Source organism: Diabrotica virgifera, chromosome 6, assembly GCF_917563875.1.
Source record: "Diabrotica virgifera virgifera chromosome 6, PGI_DIABVI_V3a".
Taxonomy (NCBI): domain Eukaryota; kingdom Metazoa; phylum Arthropoda; class Insecta; order Coleoptera; family Chrysomelidae; genus Diabrotica; species Diabrotica virgifera.
In genome coordinates, this window is record NC_065448.1 from 8,590,584 (window position 1) to 8,616,139 (window position 25,556).

Consider the following 25,556-nt stretch of genomic DNA (forward strand, 5'->3'; position numbering starts at 1 on the left):
AGAGAATTCATTGAATATTAAATGGAAGACTCGAAAAAATACAAGGCAATCAGGAAACATTTGAGGAAGACAAGATAAAATAGCCAAGAGTCACATAGGCGCCCATACCCATGGCAGGGGGGGCGTGCCCCCTAGCTTTTCGGGTTCTGTTAACTATATATATGGTTATCCAAAGTATACAAAATATAATGTGCAACATCTTCACGTTTGGCCCCCTTGAAAATTTTTATATGGACGCCCATGGAGAGTCAGGAAAAATTAAAGGGGACAAGTTCAAATAGTAGGGAGTCGAAATCGAATAGGGGACACACTAAAATAATAGGTAGTCGGGAAAAATTACAGTGAGACAGGAAAAATTAGAGAGAGTTAAGAAAAATTAGAGGTAGTCAAAAAAAATAGATGGAGACACGATAAAATAAAAAAAAGTCAGAAAAAATTAGGGGTAGACAGGATAAAATAGGAGCTAGTCAGGAAAAATTAGACGGAGACATGATAAAATAGGAGGGGGACACCATAAAGCAGGAGTCAGGGAGTGAGTCAGGAAAAGTTAGAGGAAGACGATATAAAATAGGAAACAGTAATTAAAAATTAGAGGAAGACACGAGAAATACAAGAGAGAAAGGAAAAATTAGAGGAAGACGAGATAAAATAGGAGAGGCGCATGAAAAATTAGAGTGAGAAACGTTAAATAGGAGGAAGTCGAAAAAAATTACAGGTAATCAGCAAAGATTATATGGAGACACGATGAAATAGGACGGAGTCGGGGAAAATTAGTGAGAGTCAGTAAAAATTAGAGGGAGAAACGTTAAAATAGGGGGGAGTTAAAAGAATTACAGGAAATCAGGAAAAATTATAGGGAACACGATAAACTAGGAGTGAGTCGGAAAAAAATAGAAGAATACACGATAAAATAGGAAGGAGTCAGGAATAATTAGAAGAAGACATAATAAAATTGGAGAGCTACAGAAAAAATTGGAGAGTCACAAAAAATTAAAGGAAGTCAGAAAAAATTAGAGGATGTCTGAAAAAATTGGAGGAAGATACGATAAAATTGGAGAATGTCAGGAGAAATTGAGTAGAGTACATTTTAAATTAGGCCTTATGACAAGTGATATATCGTTTGAAAGGTATTGAAAATACCTATTCAATTCTACCAATTTTGTGTGGTTTGAATCTGAATTTGAGGAATAAATTAAAATATGTACCTACTAAAACTGTAGCTTCGCATTTTCTTCCTGAGAGTAAATTACCCTATTGATATACTCTTGTAGTACTCGTTCAAATGTGTCGAGTAAAATTGCCCTACATTCTTCAACAATTTGTTGTTTCAAAATGTCAATACTGTCGGGTGATGTCGCGTAAACATTAAAATTCAAGTACCCCCACAGAAAAAAAAATCTAATGGTGTGTGGTCCTTTGACTGAGCTGGACAATCTATCGAGCCTTGTCGTCCAATCCATCTACCACGATATTCCTCATCTACGAAACGTCCTAATGCACCATAATAGTGTTCAGGAGCATCATCTTGTTGAAACCTTATTTCAAAGTTGCCGAATTCGTCTGGATTGTCTTCCAGAATTTCAAGAATTAACGGCCCAATTACGTTTTGATTTGAAACGTCTCCAGATACACTTCACCGGTTAAGTTAGCATTGAGAAAAACAGAACCAACTATGTAGATTCTCAAAATGCTTGCTCAAACATTTAAATTTTCTGGAAACTGAGTATGTTTTTCAGGAAAGACCGTTTATTTCCTCCCTCCAAATTTCACTATTAAGTATAAGTATAACCTTTCAAAAGATACAAGGGGAAAAGAAGACTTTTGGCTAGCGTTGTAGAGTATAAATTCAGGGCTGGCCAAACTGCGGCTCGCGAGCCACATGCGGCTCTTTGAAGGATTACTTGTGGCTCTCGATGGTACCCGAGTTATTTTTCAATTTTGTATTAGATATGATTTTAAAAAATTATTATCATAATATGTGTTTCAAAATGTCTTTTAATTTACTGACAACAAACATGAAAGACTTTGTAACAAATTCCATTTCCATCCAAGATAAGAATGATATGACACATCGAAAACTGCGCTAACGAACATTACATGAGAGTGACGCAATGTAAAAGTCAGTAATCAACCGAATCCAGACCGATTTTTGTATAACTCTTGCTACAGATGTAATTTGTAATTTGTATTAGGTACACATTTTGCATTTAAGTAATTTTACTCGACTTAGAAAAAATGTTTTACCATATTATACTAGAAAAACTTAACGAGTAGGTATATAAAAAAGCCGGAAGGAATATTGACCGAACTCCAAAATATATTTGAAGACTTAAAATATGTTAAATCGTCTCTTCATTTTTTTCCGAATTCATTTGAAATGAACATAGTTCATAAGGTGAATTTTTTATTATTACCAATATATGAGCCAAACAACATCTGGAGAATTAAAATTAATAGAGACGCAAGAAGATCAAGCTCGAAAATAAAATAGCCTAATAAAATAAAAAAAAGTCAAAATGTAAATTCGAACAGGTTAAAATAAATTTTATATCAAAGCTTAGGTGGGTACAAAAGATATTTTCAAGAAAGTATCCAAATCATACAAGGGGATCATTGTTTAAATAATTAAAAAGGGGTCATTTTTGCCAAAAAAAAAACTTTTTTAACTGCTGAGGTAATTCACTTATCAATGAAGGTCTATGGGATTTTTTCTACAAATCTGAAGGGTAAATATTTCACATAAGACTTACTAAATTAAATTTGACCCCCTATTTATTTAAATAATTGTATATAAAACTTAAAAAACAAATTCGCAAATAATTATTTTTTGCGTTTTAAATAAGCACTATAAAATATTTTATTTTACAGACTAAGTTGCACTATGTTACCAGTATTAAGCAAAAAAAAATTGGTCAAAAAATATTTAATATTTTTTGAGATATTGAAGTTGTTTATTAAATGTTACTATATTTTCAATTGAAAAAACGCGGTTGTTGCCAAATAAATATTCACCTGCTTAAGATCTCATTATTTTCATTTTTATGTATATTGTCGATAGTTGTATGGATACATTCAAATTTCAATTAAACTCCCCCCTAAAATGGCATTTGAAAATCATACCAATTTGTTTATAATTTGTTTTTTTTTTAATAACGTTGCGGAGATTAAGTATTTTAAAATGCCGTTTCGATAATTGGGTTCCTGGGAATTTTTTACTAATTAACACAATTTTTTTGTCGTTTTTTCTTCTTCTTTTTTCCTTGGAGTTATATTACTACGGGCCATTTTAGGGTTAAATTTTATTAAGAATGTCGAGTCTATGAGATCTAGATTGTAGACCTAAAAATATTAAGATTTAACTAAAATCTCTTAAATAAAATATGGCTACTTACTGAGTTACGGGGTGTTTTATTTAAAAATTTAAAAATTATTGTTACCAAGTACTTTAAAACTATTTAACGTATCCTTATCATACTTAACAGAAAGTGTGGCCATTATACACCCTACTAAATTGTGATTAATAAACGTTTCTAGCTAGTGCCAGAGGCGTACGACAGGGGATAGTGAATGATTGACCCTTCCCAAATTCTACGCCACTGAGTGAATTACTATTTTAACGAAATTTTTCGATTCTCCAATACTTTGTATGTAAATAACTTTATTGGTATCGATAAAGTCATCAGTTTGAGAGATATTGGAAGTTTAAAATTAATGAATGAATGAATCAAAATAACTATGCCGTTTCATTTTTAACGTCCAATATCTCGAAAACTAATGACTTAATCGTTACCAGTAAAGAGTATATTATTTACATATAAAGTATTGGAGAATCGAAAAATTTCGCTAAAATAGTAATTCCCTCAGTGGCGTAGAATTTGGAAAGGGTCAACCATTAACTATCCCCTGTCGTACGCCTCTGGTAGTAGCTAGAAACTTTTATTTGTCACAATTTAGTAGACTGTATACCCACACTTTCTGACAAGTATGATAAGGATGCGTCAAATAGTTTGAAAGTACTTGGTAAAAATAATTTTTAATTTTTAAATTAAACACCCTGTAACTCAGTAACCAGCCACATTTTATTTAAGTGATTTTATACCAATCTTTATATTTTTAGGTCTAGAATCTATAACTTAGAGATTCGACATTCTTAATGAAACTTAACCCTACAAGGGCCCGTAGTAATATAACTCCAAGAAAAAAAAAGAAGAGGAAAAAAAGACAAAAAAATTTGTTAATTAGTGAAAAATTCCCAGAAACCCAATTATTGAAACGGCATTTCAAAATATTTAATCCCCGCGACGTTATTAAAAAAACAAATTATAAACAAATTTGAATAATTTTCAAATGTCATTTTAGGGGGAAGTTTAATTGAAATTTGAATTTATCAATACATTTATCGAAAATATACATAAAAATAAAACTAATAAGATTTAATACAGGTGAATATTTCTTTGGCAACAACCGCGTTTTTGCAATTGAAAATAGGGTAACATTTAATAAACAAATTCAATATCTCAAAAAATATTAAATATTTTTGGACTAATTTTTTTTATTAATACTGATAACATAGTGCAACTTCTCCTGTAAAATAAGATATTCTATAGTGCTTATTTAAAACGCTAAAAATAATTTTTTGCAAATTTGTTTTTAAAGTTTCATGTATAATTATTTAAATAAATAGGGGGTCAAATTTAATTTAGTAAGTTATATGTGAAAGATTAATCCTTCAACTTTGCAGAATATAATCCTATAGACCTTCATTAGTAATTGAATGACCTCAGCAGTTAAAAAAGTAATTTTTTTGCAAAAATGACCCCTTTTTAATTATTTAAAGAATGATCCCCTTGTGTGATTTGGATACTTTCTTGAAAATATCTTTTGTACCCACCTAAACTTTGATATAAAATTTGTTTCAACCTGTACGAATTTACATTTTATTTTACATGTAGTGAAATTTTATTTTACTAGACTAAAACTATAAGTCGATGCCGAATACCGAATTTTGGAAATTTGTACCAGAATCCAAGAAGGTACCCTAAAAAAGAATGCTTGTTAAATTATTTCCATATTAGGAACAACGTACTTGTGTGGACCATTTTATTCCATTTTAAAATTGGTGAAATCCTAACACCGATCAATATTACCTAACCAGCATCTAAAAGAATTACTGAGAAGTCACATATTAATCACCAAATTCTAAAGAATTATCAAAAGAAGGAAAACAAAAATGTAATTAAGTTTAAATATTTCGTAATTATTGTATTTCGGTTTTCAGTAAGTAAAAGTTCTGTTAAAAAAATTGTAAATACCTTCTATACATAGATACTTTTTGAATAAGTATTTTATTGCGGCTCGCGAAAAACTTCAACTTGTGAAAAGTGGCTCGGACTATTAAGAACCCCTGGTTTGCTAGTGGTCAAAATATCTAACGTAATATCAAGGTATTTATCGAAGTATCTAATCGTATATATAGAATATAGATATATAAAAATATATAATCGGATATTATATCGTACAGAGGAAAGGAAATGATATTTAAATTACAACCATATTACTATTAAAACACAAAACCGAGACTAATAATACTGCTAATATGTGCTATTTTTGTCCAAGACTGTAGATTGTAGAATATAGAATCGTCTATATCGTTTTTTCGACCTTGAACATTGTGAACTATTGTGTCAAATTGTTGAATAATACCATTAATTAAAATTCTGTCGCCAACAACTGCAGAACTCGGTTCCCATATCAATTACCGTAATGTAAGCAAGTTAGGAGAGTACCATTTCTTGCAATAAAAACCCCATAAAAACCATTTTATTGTTTTATAACAGAATTATTTCATTAACTAAACGTGTTACTAAAGTAAAATTACTTATCTACTAAATTTTTACTGAAGTACTAAAGTACTAACCATATATACAGACATATATTTGGTTGAAAGCTTCTTTCAATAAATTCATCTCTTTCTCTCCACTTTTCATTGCATTCTAAGTCGAAATATATGGTATTTAGGTCCTCTAATTATATAGTTCAGATATATTTTGAGCGGAAGTCAACAAGGTCCGCATTGCCATGATGATTTCCAACCTTCGATAGAAGATGGAACTTAAAGAAGAAGAATTATATAGCCGAAGTATTCTGTTATTTAACGATATTTTTAGGATCCATCCATAGCACCACAATTCGAATATATACTTCTAATTTGTTAAGCATTGTGGATTTTAACGTCCATGTCTTACAGCCATATTAGGCCAGGGTAATAAGACAAAAATATACCCTGTTTGTGACACTTCAGCAGCCAGGGTACTGAAGCGTTTTTTCGACAAGTAATACCTATAGGAACAAATTGAAACTATTTCCTGCGTAGGATCTGGCGGCCATTTTTATTTATAAACAATTAACTATCAAAAAATGGCATTTTCCCCTTTTTTTTTCAAATCAATGGAAAAAAGTGAAACTTATGATTTTTTTAGTACAAATATCTTTGAGGTTATGGAAAAAGCTTTAAAATTACATATTACAAAGTTTGATATACTCATTTATGGTTAATATAATTGCGAAAAAAGTCGGAATGGCAAAAAAAAATATTTTCGCAATAACTGTTGTAAAAATTAGTGTACATGTTTGAAATTTTTGTCAAATGAGGGATTTTTGGTGCTTAATATGTGATAAAAATTTCAAAGCGATTCATTTAATTGTTTAAATTTTATTCGAATTGTTTATCTCAGAGAGCATTTTTTTTTGCAATAACATAAGTCAGAAAAAATGCCGTTAGAACCATTTCACAGAGGGCAAATGGAAGAGCATGAGCTATATTTTCAACTTGGTTTAAAAAAAGCGAATAAAACATGCATTTATTAGTAATAAATAATTATGCAAAAGTGTCGTAAATCGTTCCTTATAAATTTTTGGATAACTTTTTCCAAAAAAATTAACTTTTTTACCCTGTTTTAAGTGCACAACTACCAAGTAATGTTATTTATATCATAATTGATAAAAAATTGTAATAAATATATATAATTTCTTATATAACAAAATAAAAAGTTTATAAGGAAAGATTTACGATACTTTTGCATAATTATTTATTACTAATAAATGCATTTTTTATCCGCTTTTTTAAACCTAGTTGAAAATATAGCTCATGCTCTTTCATTTGACCTCTATGGAATGGTTCTAACTTCATTTTTTTCGGACTTATGTTATTGCAAAAAAAAATGCTCTCTGGGATAAACAATTTGAATAAAATTTAAACAATTGAATGAATGGCTTTGAAATTTTTATCACATATTAAGCACCAAAGAACCCTTACATGACAAAAATTTCAAAGTTGTACACTAATTTTTACAATAGATATTGCGAAATTAATTTTTTTTGCAATTCCGACCTTTTTTCGCAATTATATTAACAATTAATGAGTATATCAAACTTTGTGATACGTCATTTTAAAGCTTTTTCCATAATCTCAAAGATATTTATACTAAAAAAACCATAAGTTTCACTGTTTTCCATTGATTTGCAAAAAAATGGAAAATGCCATTTTTTGACACTTAATTGTTTATAAATAAAAATGGCCGCCAGATCCTACGCAGGAAATAGTTATAATTTGCTCTTATAGGTATTACCTGTCGAAAAAACGTTTCACTTCCCTGGCTCCTCGAGTGTCATGGGAAAAACCTTATTACCCTGGACTATATTACAGGATAAACCACACATAACATTAATATTTCATAGTAGGGGAAGCAAGTATGCTAAATCTTCAGTTACTCGAGCGTTATGGGCACCTATTGGGTTGTGAAGATTAAGTCCTAAAACCAAAAAAAGCTAAGTTAGGTTTTCCATTTTAGTGGGAATTGTCTATTGTTATAATTTAATTTTCCATTTCCAACAATCGTTTTTTCCGATTATAGCGCTATCTATCTATAATTCGAAAAAATCTCTGGAATAAAAGTTACTTATTAAACGCTTTTCTTTACTTCAATAGTTTGCATCAAATCTTTAGACGTTAATTTGACTGACTTTTCTCCAATGCAAATGAATGAAAATTTGCAGACATATGCATTCCATTCGCGGGAACAATACACGAATAGTCAATAAAAAATTTTTATGTTTATTAATTGTTTAAATAAAAAAAAACAATTTTAATGGAAAATGTTTAAATTCTCCTGTTTTTTACAATGTAGAAACTTGAAACTTTTACGGATTGTAGCTAATGATATGAACTATACATAATTTCACTTTTTACGTTAATTGTGTACGTTATGCTTCATAAATAAACAATAAAGTTTCAAATTTTGAACGCTGATATATTTGTTTATATATAAATCGGCGTTTATTCGTGTCAAATTTTAATACGATACAAACAAAACTTCAACCAGAACTCGAATTAAAAAATTCGTGTTTTTATCGTAGTCTTAGAAAAACCACCGCGGTAGAAACGTTTTGTGCTACAATTAACATTAGAATTCGTTTTGTCGTATTAATTAATTAAACTCTTTTCTTTAGTTCAATAGTTTGGGTCAAATCTTTGGACGTTAATTTGACTGCCTTTTCTTCAATGCAAATGACTAAAAATTTGCAGACATATACAGTCGCGGGAACAATACACAAATAGTCAATAAAAAATTTTTGTTTATTAATTATTTAAATAAAAAAAAACGATTTTAACGGAATATGCTTAAATTCTCTTGTTTTTTACAATGCAGAAAATTGAAACTTTTACAGATTGTAGTTAATTATATAAATTATACATAATTTCACTTTTTACGTTAATTGTTTACGTTATGCTTCATAAATAAACAATAAAGTTTCAAATTTTTTGCCGATTCCGACTACTTCTCATTATACATCATATGTTTTATACATATTTTAATAAATATGACGATATATTTTAATGTTTGAAAAGTGTAAGACTAAAAAGTAAAAAATAAAAAAATATGAAAAAAAAGAATGTGTGTGTACTTTGTACGCACGTAAGAAGATATTCTTCTATTATATAATAGGTAATTTAAACGAAGTAAATATACTTAAAAGGTTATTTGTACTTATTTTATTTAAAAATCAAACTAACTTTCTTATCTACCACTTTCAAAAAAGAAGAATATCTTCAAAAATTATATAATAATATACTTACAATCATAAAATCTATAAAAAAAAAATAATAACTTGCTTGGGGCTTGAACCCACTTCACGTCTACCGCGCCGTACGAAAGTTGACGCCATTTCAAACTGCATTAAACTGTCGTATACGTCATGTGGGAATATACACAAACTAAACGTTTACACCATAAATTTATATGAATTTAATAAAATTATTAGTTTGATTTTTGTCGAAATAAAATACAACAAAATATAGAGTAAGAAAACGATGTATGAGATGAAGATTTGTAGAAAGTTTGTTCGTAATCAGATTATGTAAATTAAAACATTGCCTACTAATAGGTAACTACATTATTTTGTTTACATTTTCCAAATAGATAGGTATTGAAACTATTAGGTATTTCCAACTGAAACATTTAGAATTACGTACCTGCGGCTTTTCAAAACTATTTAAAAAGTCACTATAATTATAAATTTGATTTTATTTCTGTCCACACATCAATAAAAACTAATATTATATATTTTTGTTTACCGATAACCTCCATATTGAACAATTATTGACAGATCATTTCTAAATTTCAACACCCAATCAGAGCCCGTATAACAACTAATACCATACTGTCGGTATGCGCATGCGCGCGGATCAATCAAATTTTACCCTCAATCGATTCGCCGCTAAAGGAGAATATCTTCAAAAATATTTTTAAGAAACGCTTTTCTTTAGTTAAAATTAAACGTATTATAAAAAAATCAACCAAAAAGCAAAAAATAAAAAAATTGAAAAAATCTAACACATTCGTTAAAGAAAAGCGTGGTGCGAAAACCGTTTATTCGATGAAGACGCGCCACGCTTTTCTTTGACGAATGTGTTAGATTTTTTCAATTTTTTTTTCTTTTTGCTTTTTGGTTGATTTTTTTATAATATGTTTAATTTTAGTCACTCGTAACTAAAGAAAAGCGTTTCTTAAAAATATTTTTTTCATATTTTTTTATTTTTACGTAAGGAATCCAGAATAAAAAATGGGGGCTCCTATTTAATATTTTAAAGTGACCTTCCGCCCCACCTCCGTGGGGAGTCGTGTTTGGTGTCTTTCGATAAATTTTTCAAAAATATTGATTAGGTACGTGTAATTTTCAGTTTTTCGATCTGATGTTCATTTCGTGAAATATCGCGGGGTTCCTACTTAAAATTTAAAACTCATCCCCCACCCCCCTCCGTGGGAAGGCGTGTTTGGTATCATTCGATAGATTTTTGAAAAATATTGAACACTTTCGCTATTTTTGTGAAACTTCGTGACTCGTCCATTTCCTTATGGCCCGCTCAAATCGTCAGATTTTTTAAATATACAGTGTTTTGCATGTAAATACCTACTTAACTTATCTTAATCTAGATAGTTGCATCTGACGTTTTAAGAACTAAAGATCAGTTCAGAGATCAGCCAGTAGGCTAAGACGTTTTCAATATATTCTTATACCCTGCTCGTCAGAGAAAACGGGCTTCCCAAAAAGTGGGTCATTTTTGATGTCTCGTATCTCCTAAACCTGTTGTCCGATTTAAGTAATTTTTATAATATGTTATAGCCTTATTCTTTAACAATATCGCTGTAATAATGTTGTTGCTAAACAGGTAAATTTTCATTGTATATCGGGTGTACGAATCAAACTGTTTTTTTCTCAAGGTTCGCAACACCCTGTGGAATATTCTAGCATTTATAAAATACTGAAATTAAAACATAACTGCAGCCTCAGGTTTTCTTAACATTCTGTTTTTTTATTCATTCGCTTATGTTGGATAATACAAAAGTTAGGTAGTTTAACAACTAGCCATGTTCTTCATCAATACAGGGTGTTTTTAAATAAGTGCAACAAACTTTAAGGGCTAATTCTGCATTAAAAAATAATTAAAGTTTGCTTTATAATCGTATATAAAATTCTTAATTTTATGTCAAAAAATGTGTAATTACTACGTCGTAAAACCCACCAAATTTTATTTGCATATCTCGACCGGTTTTAACGCAATTGATGTAACGAATGTCATTTTTTGAACATTCGCGAATACGAATGCGAATGCGAATATCTGCTACCGACATTCGCGAATGCGGATGCGAATGCGAATATTCTGTTTTTCTAATTTGTGTCTATTTTTGACATGTTTTCTAAATTTATAATGAAAAGTTAATTGATATTTGGTGTAAATCAATCTGAATCTTAAGCTTTACCTACTACATAATACCAAATAATAAAATAAAGTGAAGGCTGATAATGTGATGATACAAGGTAAAGTTACCATTTCTTAATATAAAGAAGATAAGAAATTAACAGATTTTGATTTTGTCAACCTAATATTATCTTCAAATTAATTTTTTTTCTGATATTTATATTCGCAAAACATTCGCACAAATTTCTCGAACGCGAATACGAATGCGAATATGCAAAAATATGCGAATTTTCGCGAGTGCGAATGCGAATACGAATATTCGTTACATCACTAAAAATAGATCGTCAGTTTGTAAGAAAAAATTCAACATCACGTATCTCGGAAACGAAGCATTTGCGGAAATATGTTTATAAAGCAAACGGTCATTATTTTTTCATTCAGAATTATCCCTTAAAGTTTGTCGAACTTATTTCGAAACACCCTGTTCTGATGAAGAACAAGGCTAGTTGTTAAAGTACCTAACTTTGTATTATCCAACATAAGCGAATTTATCAAAAAACAGTATGTTAAGAGAACCTGAGGCTGTAGTTGGGTTTTATTTCCAGTATTTTATAAATGCCAGAATATCCCACAGGGTGTTGCGAACTTAAAAAAAAACACAGTTTGATTTGTACACCCGGTATACAATGAAATTTTACTTGTTTAGCAACAATATTATTACAGCGATATGGTTAAATAATAAGGCTATAACATATTAAAAAAGTTACTTAAATCGGACAACAGGTTTAGAAGATACGAGATATCAAAAATGACCCATTTGTAGGGGTGCCCGTTTTCTCTGACGCGCCGTGTATAATCATTAAAATGAAATATACTTTGTCTGTATGCAGGGCCTATTTTACCACTAGGCCGTGAGGTACTTGCCTCGGGCCCGCATTTTAATGGGACCCGGAAAGATCACAAAAAAAAATTTATTACAATAACAAAATAAATTTTCAAAATTCTTTCATTTTACGAACAGGAAATGATAAATGATGACTCCACTGTTGATTTTCAAGCGACTTACAACTGTCACAAATACATCTCCGTCATCTCCTATAGAAAACGACAACGTCAATACCTCCTTTGCCAGCGATATAGGGAATTGGCCAAAACATTCAAAAATGGAATTTCAACAATATTTTATAAATAATCGACCGAACCAATACATATGCATATTAATAAAATTAGTGAATGTGTTACACAACTGGATAAAAATGCATTTATTAGTAATAAATAATTATGCAAAAGTATCGTAAATCTTTCCTTATAAACTTTTTATTTTGTTATATAAGAAATTATATATATTTATTACAATTTTTTATCAATTATGATATAAATACCATTACTTGGTAGTTGTACACTTAAAACAGGGTAAAAAAGTTAGTTTTTTTGGAAAAATTTTATAAAGAAAAATTGACGATATTTTGCATAATTATTTATTACTAATAAATGCATTTTTATTCACTTGTTTACACCATGTTGAAAATGTAGCTCATGCTCCTTCATTTGACACCTGTGGAATGGTTCTAACGTCATTTTTTCTGATTTATGTTATTGCAAAAAAATGCTCTCTGGGATAAAAAATTTAAATAAAATTTAAACAATTGAATGAATCGCTTTGAAATTTTTATCACATATTAAGCACCAAAGAACCCTCATTTGACAAAAATTTAAAAGCTGTACACTAATTTTTACAACAGTTACTGCGAAAATTTTTTTTTTGCAATTCCGACCTTTTCTCTCAATTATATTAACAATAAATGAGTATATCAAACTTTGTAATACGTCATTTTAAAGCTTTTTCCATAATCTCGAAGATATTTGTACTAAAACAATCATAAGTTTCACTGTTTTCACTGTTGAAAATGCCATTTTTTGACAGTTAATTGTTCATAAATAAAAATGGCCGCCAGATCCTACGCAGGAAATAGTTACAATTTGTTCCTATAGGTATTACCTGTCGAAAAAACGCTTCAGTACCCTGGCTGCTGAAGTGTCACGAACAGGGTATATTTTTGTCTTATTACCCTGGCTTAGTAGGCCGTGATTAAAATTCAAATTTCAGTTGAGTATCGTAAAAAATTCGAACCTTCAACCTGTAACACTGTAACCTGTATGACTGTGCAAAACTTCAAATCTGTATTCATTTTGATAGCAGAAAATACAGGGACTCACCCTGTATAGAGCTGTTTCATCTCAAATGCGACATATTGTATTTAAAAATGTTTAATTGTTTAAATAAATATAAATTTTATTTATTGTTAATAAAAATTTAAATTTTTGGTGCAATTAAATTTCTATTAAATAATTAATTCATTTAAACAAGTTATTATTATTATTATTAAATCATATTTAGGGGTCCGAAAATTGTGTAGTGCCTCGGGCCTGATTTGATGTAAAATAGGCTCTGTCTGTATGTTATCACACCATCTGTCTTTAAAAAAATCATTTTCATTGAAAACTTTCACAAAATTCCTTAAATTATTTAATAAATCAAAAGTTTGGCAACGTCGCCACCACTGCGCATCAGTTTACAATACCGGCTTTGTTGTGGCTCTTTTCCGGATCGCTCTGCTTATCCGACCAGCGTGAGACTCAACCGATCATTTCCACAAAAAGCCCAACTACTGAACTGTTTAACTATAAACAGCCAAGTTTCCTCCGAATCAAAACACAACTAAAGAACCTCGCGCGGCAACTTTACCCATGTGTTTCACTTTTGAAAAGTTGGCTGTGGCGCTCGAGACACAACCGACCAGACCTCGTCGCGGTTATTTCATCTTTTAGTGCAGCATCCGCTGGACCTCTGTGATCGGTAAATATTAAAGTGCGATGACATTTTAGACTTCGCGACAAAAGAAAGACATTATAGTTTTTGACCATGGGTGGGCCGAGCACCCCTAAACTTTTCAGTTTATTCACCCTTTTTGTGTTTAGTTTTTTGCTGGTGGGAAGTTTGCATCAAATTTCTGCTGATTCAAAGGTAAGGCACTTCTTTGACTTGTGGTAACCTTTCGTTTTGCTGGTTAAGGAATGTAGAATATGTATGCAATTGCCGCATACTTTACATTTCCTTCAATTTTTTTTTCGATTAATGGTAACTGTTTTGTGTGCAATAAAACGATTTATATTATAGTTTTGAAATTGCGTAAAACAGTTATCTATGTTTATTTTTATGTCCAGTTTTTAGAAGGTCTAATAAAACATGATAATGAAGATAATTATTCAGACAATGTTTTAGATATAATGGGGAAACAGTACAAAAATTAAATTATAACTTATGCTGTATGCTGTTTTTTCTTCTTTACGTAAAACTTAAAATTTTGCATTTCAATAAATAATAAATAGATACATATTTCAATACTTATTGTTTTTTATTCGCACAACAGTCAACAGGCCGCTAAGGACCTACGGGATCTACTCCGAAGAACCTGATGAACAGTATTTCTCCATTCACTTCTGTTTTGTGATTTTCTTTTCCAGTCCATCACCTTCTCGTGTTCAGAATTTTGCATTTCATAAAACGTAATCATAAGATTAACTAATTTCCATTATTTTAAACAAAACTTGAACTAAGTATATTACAAAATTATAACAAGGTACTCTGACTGAAGAACCTGATAAACAATATTTCTTTATTCACTTCTGTTTTCTGCTTTTCTTTTTCAGTCCCTCACCTTTTACATGTTTAAAGTCTTCCTCTACGTTATTAATCCACCTCGCTCTAGTTCTATCTTTTCTTTTGGGACCGATTAGTTTTCTGGTCCCTTCTTTCCCAACTGTCCAGAGTATCATCTTCCTTCTTATTTAATGTCCATGCCTCGCAGGTATATGGTATATGTTAGTACAGGTCTAAGTACTGTGTTACATATATATTCGGAGTTTGTTTTGTCTAGAAACGTATTTTGAATTCATTAGTCCTCTTAAACTGCCAATTTTTTATTCCTTTTTGCTATTCTAGCATCTGTTGAACCTCTGTGATCACTTCTTTGACTTGTGGTAACCTTTCGTTTTGCTGGTTAAGGAATGTAGAATATGTATGCAATTGCCGCATACTTTACATTTCCTTCAATTTTTTTCGATTAATGGTAACTGTATTAATACATTATATTAATGTTTTGTGTGCAATAAAACGTTTTATAGTTTTGAAATTGCGTAAAACAGATATCTATGTTTATTTTTATGTCCAGTTTTTAGAAGGTCTAATAAAACATGATAATAAAGATAATTATTCAGACTATGTTTTAGATATAATGGGGAAACAGTACAAAAATTAAATTATAACTAAGCTGTATGCTGTTTTTTCTTCTTTACGTAAAACTTAAAATTTTGCATTTCAATAAATAATAAATACATATTTCAATACTTATTATTTTTTATTCGCACAACAGTCAACAGGCCGCTAAGGTAAGGACCTACGGGATCTACTTCGAAGAACCTGATGAACAGTATTTGTCGATTCACTTCTGTTTTGTGATTTTCTTTTCCAGTCCATCACCTTCTCGTGTTCAGAATTTTGCATTTCATAAAACGTAATCATAAGATTAACTAATTTCCATTATTTTAAACAAAACTTGAACTAGTATATTACAAAATTATAACAAGGTACTCTGACTGAAGAACCTGATAAACAATATTTCTTTATTCACTTCTGTTTTCTGCTTTTCTTTTTCAGTCCCTCACCTTTTACATGTTTAAAGTCTTCCTCTACGTTATTAATCCACCTCGCTCTAGTTCTATCTTTTCTTTTGGGACCGATTAGTTTTCTGGTCATAACTAGTTTAGGCATTCTGTTCGCTGCCATTCTTTCTACATGTCACAACCATCTGATTCTTTGCGCCTTGAGGAACCTGGTGATGGTAGATTTTTTTTACAAAGCCATTAATTATTGTTGGTTCTTTCCTTGCACCCTCTTCTGTCTTCCTCACTCCGACTCCGAATACGCGTCTCAATATTTTCCTTTCCCATCTTTCCAGAGTATCCTCTTCCTTCTTATTTAATGCCCATGCCTCGTAGGTATATGTTAGTACAGGTCTAAGTACTGTGTTATATATTCGGAGTTTGTTTTGTCTAGAAACGTATTTTGAATTCATTAGTCCTCTTAAACTGCCAATTTTTTTATTCCTTTTTGCTATTCTAGCATCTGTTGAACCTCTGTGATCACTTCTTTGACTTGTGGTAACCTTTCGTTTTGCTGGTTAAGGAATGTAGAATTGTAGAATATGTATGCAATTGCCGCATACTTTACATTTACATACTTCAATTTTTTTCGATTAATGGTAACTGTATTAATACATTAATGCTTTGTGTGCAATAATAGTTATTTTATTTATGAAACGAGCGACAGCGGAGCGAGTGCTATACATCGCGTAAGTTCGCAAAAAGTACTTCACGCACAGCTTCATACAATATTTTAACTGCTCTACCATAAAAAAATAAAAAACTGAACTCTTCGTCACTGGAATTCATTTCTATTCAACAATTTTTAGAACTTTGACATTTAAAAATTCCAACTTCTTTCAAACCACAAAACTGTCAAAATTTTTAGAACTTTGACATTTAAAAATTCCAACTTCTTTCAAACCACAAAACTGTCAAAACTTTTGTCGTAATTTATTGCTCATTATGTCATCACCATGACAACGCGAAATTTAAGGATATTTGATTATATGAAAGTGTGTTAAAAACAGTGCGAAAAAGTAAGTCCCATTTAAACTACATTGTTACTTCACGCACACTTTAAACACTTCACCCACTGCTATCTATAATGACAGTTTTCACAAACTAAAAACTTACACATAATATGACATAGAGTAGATAAAACGTTTTATAGGCTTGAAATTGCGTAAAACAGTTACATATCTATGTTTATTTTAATTAATATGTAATTAAAAAATGACATTTTTTTTATGAATTAAAAAATTTTTTTCGATCCGGACAGATATTATTTCAAATTTAATGGATCATTCTAAACAAAAAAGATCTTCTGTAATTTTTCTCTAAAGTTTATCGTTTTCGAGTTATAAACAATTTTAAACTGAAAAAAAAAACGAAAGATGACAATTTTCAAGGCTCAAAAACATAAGTAAAAAATACCATTTTTGTAATCATCAAGTACATAAATTTAAATTTAAACCTTTTTCTATCAGGTCTCGATACGAAATTTAGCCATGTTTTATTCTAAAACATATTTTTTTTTAATTATTAATGAGGAAGGTTTCTTATGGGGAGACGGGCATTAACAACTAAAAAACAAGATTTCAGAATGAAATAAGTTCAAAAGACTTATTAATAACTGATAAAATAAGGTTTGAACTTGAATTTAGGTACTTTGTAATTTCAAAATACTTATGTTTTTGAGCCTTGAAAATCGTCATATTTCGTTCTTTTTTCAGTTTTAAATTGTTTATAACTAGAAAACGATCAACTTTAGAGAAAAATTACAAAAGACCTTTTTTGTTTGGAATTACCTAAAAAATTTGAAATAAAATCTGCCCGAGTCGAAAACTTTTTTTAAATTTATAAAAGAAATGTCATTTTTTAATTATTAATTAATTATAGTTAGAACAAGATTAGATCGGGCGCCCTTGTTTTTTGTAATTGTTAACATGTTAAATTACATATCCAATATTTTTTATCCATTAAACAGATCGGTGCAAATCGACCTTATATACTATCTTAGACTATAACTAGGTAATTATAATTATTTTAAACACAACTCGATCTACTCTGAAGAATCTGATGAACAATATTTCTCCATTTACTTTAAATTGTTTATAACTAGAAAACGATCAACTTTAGAGAAAAATTACAAAAGACCTTTTTTGTTTGGAATTACCTAAAAAATCTGAAATAATATCTGCCCGGGTCGAAAACTTTTTTTTAAATTTATAAAAAAATGTCATTTTTTAATCATTAATTAATTATAGTTAGAACAAGATTAGATCGGGCGCCCTTGTTTTTTGTAATTGTTAACATGCTAAATTATATATCCAATAATTTTTATCCATTAAACAGATCGGTGCAAATCGACCTTATGCAGGGTGTTTCATTAATAATTGTCCATATAGTAACTAGAGAAACCTTAGCACAAAATACGAAGATTTAACTTAAAACACGTAAATAAAATGTGGTTCCTTACTAAGTTTTATCTAAAAATTTCAAAACTATTTTTGCTCAGCATTTTAAAACTATTTGACGTATCCTTTTCATACTTGGCAGAAAGTGCGACTACTAGACACCCTACTAAATTGTGATAAACAATCGTTTCTAGCTACTACCAGAGGCGTACGACAGGGGATGGTGAATAGTTGACCCTTCTCAAATTTTACGCCACTGGACGAATTACTATTTTATTATTATTTTTAAATTCTCCAATACTTTCTACGTAAATAATATACTCTTTATTGGTAACGATAAAGTCATTAGTTTTCGAGATATTTGAAGTTAAATATGAAACGGGACAGTTATTTTGATTAATTTATGATAATATGATTCATAGAATTAAAATTTAAAAATTATTTGTACCCAGTACTTTAAAACTATTTGGCGTATCCTTATTATACTTGGCAGAAAGTGTAGGTACTGTACACCCTACTAAATTAAAATAAATAAACGTTTCTAACTACTATCAGAGGCGTACGACAGGGGATAGTGGCTGGTTGAGCCTTCCCAAATTCTACGCCACTGACAAAATTGCTATTTTAGTGTAATTTTTTGATTTTGCAGTACTTTTTATGTAAATAATATACTCTTTATTTGTAACGATAAAGTGATTAGTTTTCGAGATATTTGAAATTGAAAATGAAGCGACACGATACATTAATCAAAATAACCCTGTCGTTTCATTTTTTAACTTCAAATATCGCGAAAACTAATGACTTTATCGTTACGAATGAAGAGTATATTATTTTTATAGAAAGTTTTGCAGAATCCAAAAATTTAACCAAAATAGCAATTTCGCCAGTGGCGTAGAATTTGGAAAGGGTCAACCAATCACTTAATCATGAAGTTATCAATAACATTCGATATGCTGACGATACTGTGATAATGGCAAGAACAGCGGGAGATCTACAACATCTAGTTGAAAGTATGAATGAGATATGTAATAACTACGGCATAAGGATGAACGTCAAAAAACCAAATATACACTCAAAAAAATTTAGTTCGTAATATTGATTAACAGTGATTATTGAATAGTATTTCGTTGTCACAACAATTTAATTTGTTGTTTCAACGAACTTTTAGACATTGACGAATGTACTTGGTTATTGCCACAATGATTGAATAATAATTGTGAGAATAACTAGAGTACATTAACCAATAACACTCAATTTATTCAGCCAATAACTTAGTTTCGTATATTTAATAAATACTGTTAATTGTGGCAGCAACTCACGTTCTTGATTTCGTAGATGACAAGCAATTACCTTGGTTTATCGTGACAACGTACAGATTTCATTAAAACAATGTACAAATGTTGTTAATATAGAGTAATATATGATTATTGAATAGATGTACACTGATTGTTGTGCCAACGAATGCATTAATCAATCTACTACTGCCTTTAATTCCCACAATCAATGCGTTAATTGTGACAATAATCGTGGTTGTTGAGACAATAAATGTTTTGCTTGACCATTTGAAATGTAACGGCTTTTCCTTATCGTGATACCCCTAGCTTCTCTGTGTTACCATTGTTTAAAAAAGAGTTCTTTGTTAAACAATGCTGTTACCTCTACCGAAGTGCCGAAAAATAATTGCATTTTGTTTCCAAGTGTAGTCCGTATTAGAAGGAAGATAAGGATAAGATATTACTTATTTTTTATATTTGAATAAAAGTAAGTTTTTTCTGATAAGGTAAATACGGGAGAACAGTCTAATTAAAAATAAACTTGTCAGTGTCTTATGTTTGTAAGTGTTTACTCTTAATATTGTCTTGTGATGTTATTTATAAGATGAACTAAAAATTAATTTTCGAATCCTGAATGAAAAAAATAATTAGTATTTTTGAAAATTTAAACGCAGAATAAAATATCGAGGGTCTGACGTCCCTGAGAACTTCTATAATGATTATTTTAATAAGTCACAGGGGTGAAAAAGAGAAAATTTAGTATGATTCTTTTATTTCAAATATACTATTCAAAAGAAACTTTTTGTTTATTCTAGGGGACTTTCAGCTTTCAGTAATAATGTAGTCTTTTATTCTGCGGTTAAATTTTTCAAAAATACTTATTAGTTTTCTCAGGATTCCAAAAAAATGAATGCGTTTAAAAATAATTCGATCGAAATTTTGCCCCTGGGCTCTCAAAAATGATTAAAGTGTTATACATTTTTGAAATCACCATTTCAAACACTTTTAAATGAGCTGTCACATGATGTACTTTCCCATTAAAAAAATCAAAGTTACGCTTGTCACCTGAAGAGGGATCGTGTAAAGTTCGAAACATTGATGTTATAATATACTTTGATAATTTTTAAATCGACCTGTCTGAGCGTTTTGCTTATAAAGGTTAAGGACAAAAAAGGGGATTTAAAAAATTATTATTAACCAATTAATATGATAAATTGGGCTAATGCATTCAGTAATTATTAATATAAAATACGTTCATAGTAGGAATGAACGAAACTGATTGTAACAATGAATAGAATTGCTTGTAAGAATAACCGTATTTATTGTGCCAATGAACGGAATTAATTGTAACAATAAACGGAAATAATTGTAGAAATAAACGAAATACGTTAGGAGAAATAACACTGTTATTGGCACAACGAATGGTCTTCGTCGGTCAATTAACGACGTTGTTGTTTCAATAAATAGTGTTCGTTGGCTGAATGAACAGAGTTCGTAATATCAATAAAGTGAGATTATGGTATACATAATGAATGTTCGTCCATTCAATAAACGTAATACATTGGCTCAACTAACGAAAATAATGAATTGATGAACATCGCTTTGTTGTTCCAATAAAACCAAGAATTGGACAAATTTTAAGAATTGCGTTTGTTGTCTGAATTAACATTTTTATTGATATTACGTACCTTTTTCGTTGAGTGTATGACCTTCAGTAAGAATCCAATAAATGACACTAGTATCACAATAAACGGTACCCAACTTGAAAAAGTAAACGAATACAAATACTTGGGAACCCTTATCAATGAAACAGGTGACCAAAATCACGAGATAAAAAGACGTATTGAAATTGCCAGGTCTACTTTTATAAAAATGAAAAAATTATTTTGTAATCGTGATATTAGTATTCATCTACGAACTAGAATGTTAAAATGCTATGTATTCAGTACTTTGCTCTACGGTGTTGAGTCATGGACTCTTAAACAGAGGAATATTAAAAATCTTGAAAGCTTTGAGATGTGGTGCTACCGCCGTATACTAAGAATAAGTTGGGTGGATAAAATTACAAATGAAGAAGTAATACGCAGAATAAATAACAAGCCAGAAGTTCTACTGAATATAAAAAAGAGAAAACTTGAATACTTAGGCCACCTGATGAGGGGACAAAAGTAAACATTCCTACAAAACATAATGCAAGGAAAAATCCAAGGACGAAGAAATCCAGGCCGTAGAAGAATGTCCTGGATGAGAAATTTGAGAGAGTGGTTTGGCTGTACCACTAACGAATTGTTCAAAACAGCAGTAAATAAAATTAGAATCGCCCTAATGATATCCAATCTCCGATAGGAGAGGCACTCAAAGAAGAAGAAGAACCATTCACTTTACCCCGTCGTACGCCTCTGGTAATAGCGAGAAACGTTTATTTAACAAAATTTGGTAGTTTGTACAGTACCTATACTTCCTGCCAAGTATGAAGAAGATACGTCGAATATTTTTAAAATGCTGAGCAGAAATAGTTTTTAGATTTTTAGATAAAACACCCTGTAACTCAGTAAGGAACCACATTTTATGTAAGTGTTTTAGGTTAAATCTTCGTATTTTGTGCTAAGGTTTCTCCAGTTACTATATGGACAATTATTAATGAAACACCCTGTATACTATCTTAGACTATAACTAGGTCATTACAATTATTTTAAACACAACTCGATCTACTCTGAAGAACCTGATGAACAATATTTCTCCATTCACTTCTGTTTTGTGATTTTCTTTTCCAGTCCATCACCTTCACGTGGTTAATGTCTACCTCCACTTCATTAATTCTCTCGTTCTGGCTCTCGTTCTTGGCCTGCCTCTTCTTTTGGGACCGATTAGTTTTCTGGTCATAACCAGTTTAGGCTTCTGTTCGCTGACATTCTGTCTACACATTCCAACCATCTGATTCTTTGCGACTTGAACCTGGTGATGGTAGGTTCTTTGTAAAAAGCCATTAATTCCTTGTTGGTTCTTTTCTCCCACCCGTCTTCTGTCTTCCTTCGTCCAAATAAGCGTCACAATATTTTTCTTTCCTATATATCCAGAGTTAAATACAGACTAATGAAAATAATCCTTCAAGGCAAAGTATTCGGAAAGCGAGGTGTAGGGAGAAGAAGAATAGCATGGTCAAAGAACCTGAGGAAATGGTTCTCCACAACAACAACTAATCTATTTAAAGAAAGCATCAGTTCGAAACGCAACGTTCGAAGCATCAATATTCGAAACGAGTAGGCACCAAAAGAAGAAGAAGATCTATCCAGAGTGTTTTCTTCCTTCTTATTTAATGTTCATGCCTCGCACACACTTATATTTTAGTACGAGTACGGGTCTAAGTATGTACTGTTTTATATATTCGGGGCTCTTAAACTGCAAAAATTTTTATTCACACACCCTGTATTTTACTTTACATTCGAAATCTTCTTTTTAGACCGCGCAGTATCGTCGCCCCCGCGAGCGAAATTATTCCTATTCGATTTTTTTGCACAAACTTACTCAGAAAGAGGTCCTTATAACATATCCACAGGGTGCCGTGGTCGAAAAATTCTTTAAACAATTTTTTTTAAACAAATTCACAAAAATATTTTTTTATTGCGAACGATTTCTTTTAGATAATTTGGATTATTCTGAGCAAAAAAGGTCTCTTGTGATTTTTCTCTAAAATTGATTGTTGTCAAGTTATATGGCCATTTTCGCATTTTTCAAATTATAAATCGCGTATAATTCGACAACAATTTTAGAAAAAAATCACAAGACATTTTTTGCTCAGAATGTCCCAAATTATCTAAAAAAATTGTTCGAAGTGAAAAAATTATTTTTGTGAATTTGTTTAAAAAAATTGTTTAAACAATTTTCCGACCACGTAACCGCCCGGCAGCCTGTGGATATGTTATAAGGACCTCTGCTAGTGGAGCAAAGTATGCTAAATGTGCAGTCACTCGAGCGCTTTGGGGACCTATTGGGTTGTGAAGAGTAGGTCCTAAAACCAAAAAAAGTTAAGTAAAGTTTTCCATTTTAGTGGGCGCTTGCCATTTTTTAATTTAATTTTCCATTTCCAACAATCGTTTTTTCCGATTATAACGCCATCTATCCATAATTAGAAAAAATATTTCGAATAAAAGTTACTTATTTTTACGTAAGGAATCCAAATCTGCAATAAAAAAATGAGGGCTCCTATTTAAGATTTTAAAGTAACCCCCCACCCCACATCTATGGGGGGTCGTGTTTGGTGCCATTCGATAGATTTTTCAAAAATATTGAATAAGTGTATTTTACAGTTTTTCGATCTGATTTTAACTATTTAGAATGGGAAATAAGCCACAATATTATTAAAAAATGATTTTTTATTAACGTTTCGACGCCCAAATCGGGTGCCGTTGTCAAAATACAAAATACTATTAATATAAACAAAAATGTTGTTGCTTAGTAAAAAAATTCTTCTAATAATTTATTTAATTTGTTATTTTTAATAATTTGTTATAATTCAGTGGAGAGATTCAAGTATAGTCCTGAAAGAAACAGATAGTAAAAAGAGAAAAATCAAAGAAGCGGCTCTAATTATGCTAAACGAAACCAATTGTGTCGCAAATTCCTCGGTGGAATTCAGTAGGATGTGGATACCCATACTGAAAGAGGAAGTCAATAGAAAGAAAATACCACAATTAGTAAGTCAATAGTCGAGTTAGTACATATTTTATATTTTAGTATTACTTATATACCCATGTATTATTGATATTATTTATAATTTAAACAAAATTATAGTAAAGTCAGAATTTGGTATTAATTTTGAGAGTAAATTAAATGTAAGACCAAATACTTACGATGTCGGGATAGTATCACGAGGTTTTTCCTGGTTTTCCCTCGTGATTTACTATGAGATCTCTAACGCGAGAATTTTAATGTCACCGTTGCATGTGGTTTTCTTTTTAAAGACAGATCACATGCTATGATTTTTTTTGTGACGGATATTCTTGAGTTGGGGTTGATTTCATGTAATCGAATGAACTATCTTTCAGTAAAGTCGTCCCAGGAACGCAACTCATAAATATTGGCAATATCATTTTAAAGTCTTCTACTTTAAAATGTATCATATGTATCTGAATTGCCGATATAAATGAGTCAAATTAAATAAATTATTAGAAGAATTTTTTTACTAAGCAACAACATTTTTGTTTATATTAATAGTATTTTGTATTTTGACAACGGCACCCGATTTGGGCGTCGAAACGTTAATAAAAAATCATTTTTTAATAATATTGTGGCTTATTTCCCATTCTAAATAGTTAAAATTGTAAAAATGCCACAAGAAAATAGCTTCAGAACAACATTTCGATCTGATGTTCATTTCGCGAAATATCGCGGGATTCGTATTTAAAATATTAACTTTACCCCCCACCCCTCTCCGTGGGAAGTCGTGTTTGGTATCATTAGATAGATTTTTAAAAAATATTGAGCACCTATTTTTTAGTTTTTCGATCTGTCATTCATTTCGCGAAATATTCGCTTTTTTCTTGTGAATCTTTGGGACTCACCCATTTCCTTACGCCCGGCTCAAATCGTCAGATTTTTGAAATATACACTCTTTTGCATATACTTAACTTACCTTATCTTAATCTGACAATTTCGAGTTTTTTTAAGAATAGATTTTTTTTTCGGGCCCCCCTTAACGAACTCCCTGTAAGAGACAATCTATGGTAGAGGTACATCTGCAGGGTACCAGGTTTCTCCCTATATGCTAATCTAACGCGCTCGAGTAACTGCAAAAATCCCCGCTTGGGCTCCCCTACCACTCGTTTTGAGTAAGTTTATGCACAAAAATGGAATCGGAATAATTTCACTAACGGGGGCGACGATGAATCCTGGACTATAGCG

General features: G+C 30.7%; 1 protein-coding gene across 33 annotated transcripts in view; it reads left to right on the plus strand.

Annotated features, from left to right (window-relative positions):
• Positions 1-14,015: 14,015 nt before the first annotated feature.
• LOC114332075 (basement membrane-specific heparan sulfate proteoglycan core protein) overlaps positions 14,016-25,556 on the plus strand; it is a 1,202,649-nt gene continuing 1,191,108 nt past the window's right edge. For all 33 annotated transcript variants that reach the window (XM_028281834.2, XM_028281940.2, XM_050653272.1 and 30 more), the window contains exon 1: positions 14,016-14,285. In XM_028281834.2, the coding sequence (XP_028137635.2) occupies positions 14,184-14,285 (102 nt within the window). In that variant the 5' untranslated portion in view covers positions 14,016-14,183. The remainder of the gene's footprint in view (positions 14,286-25,556) is intronic.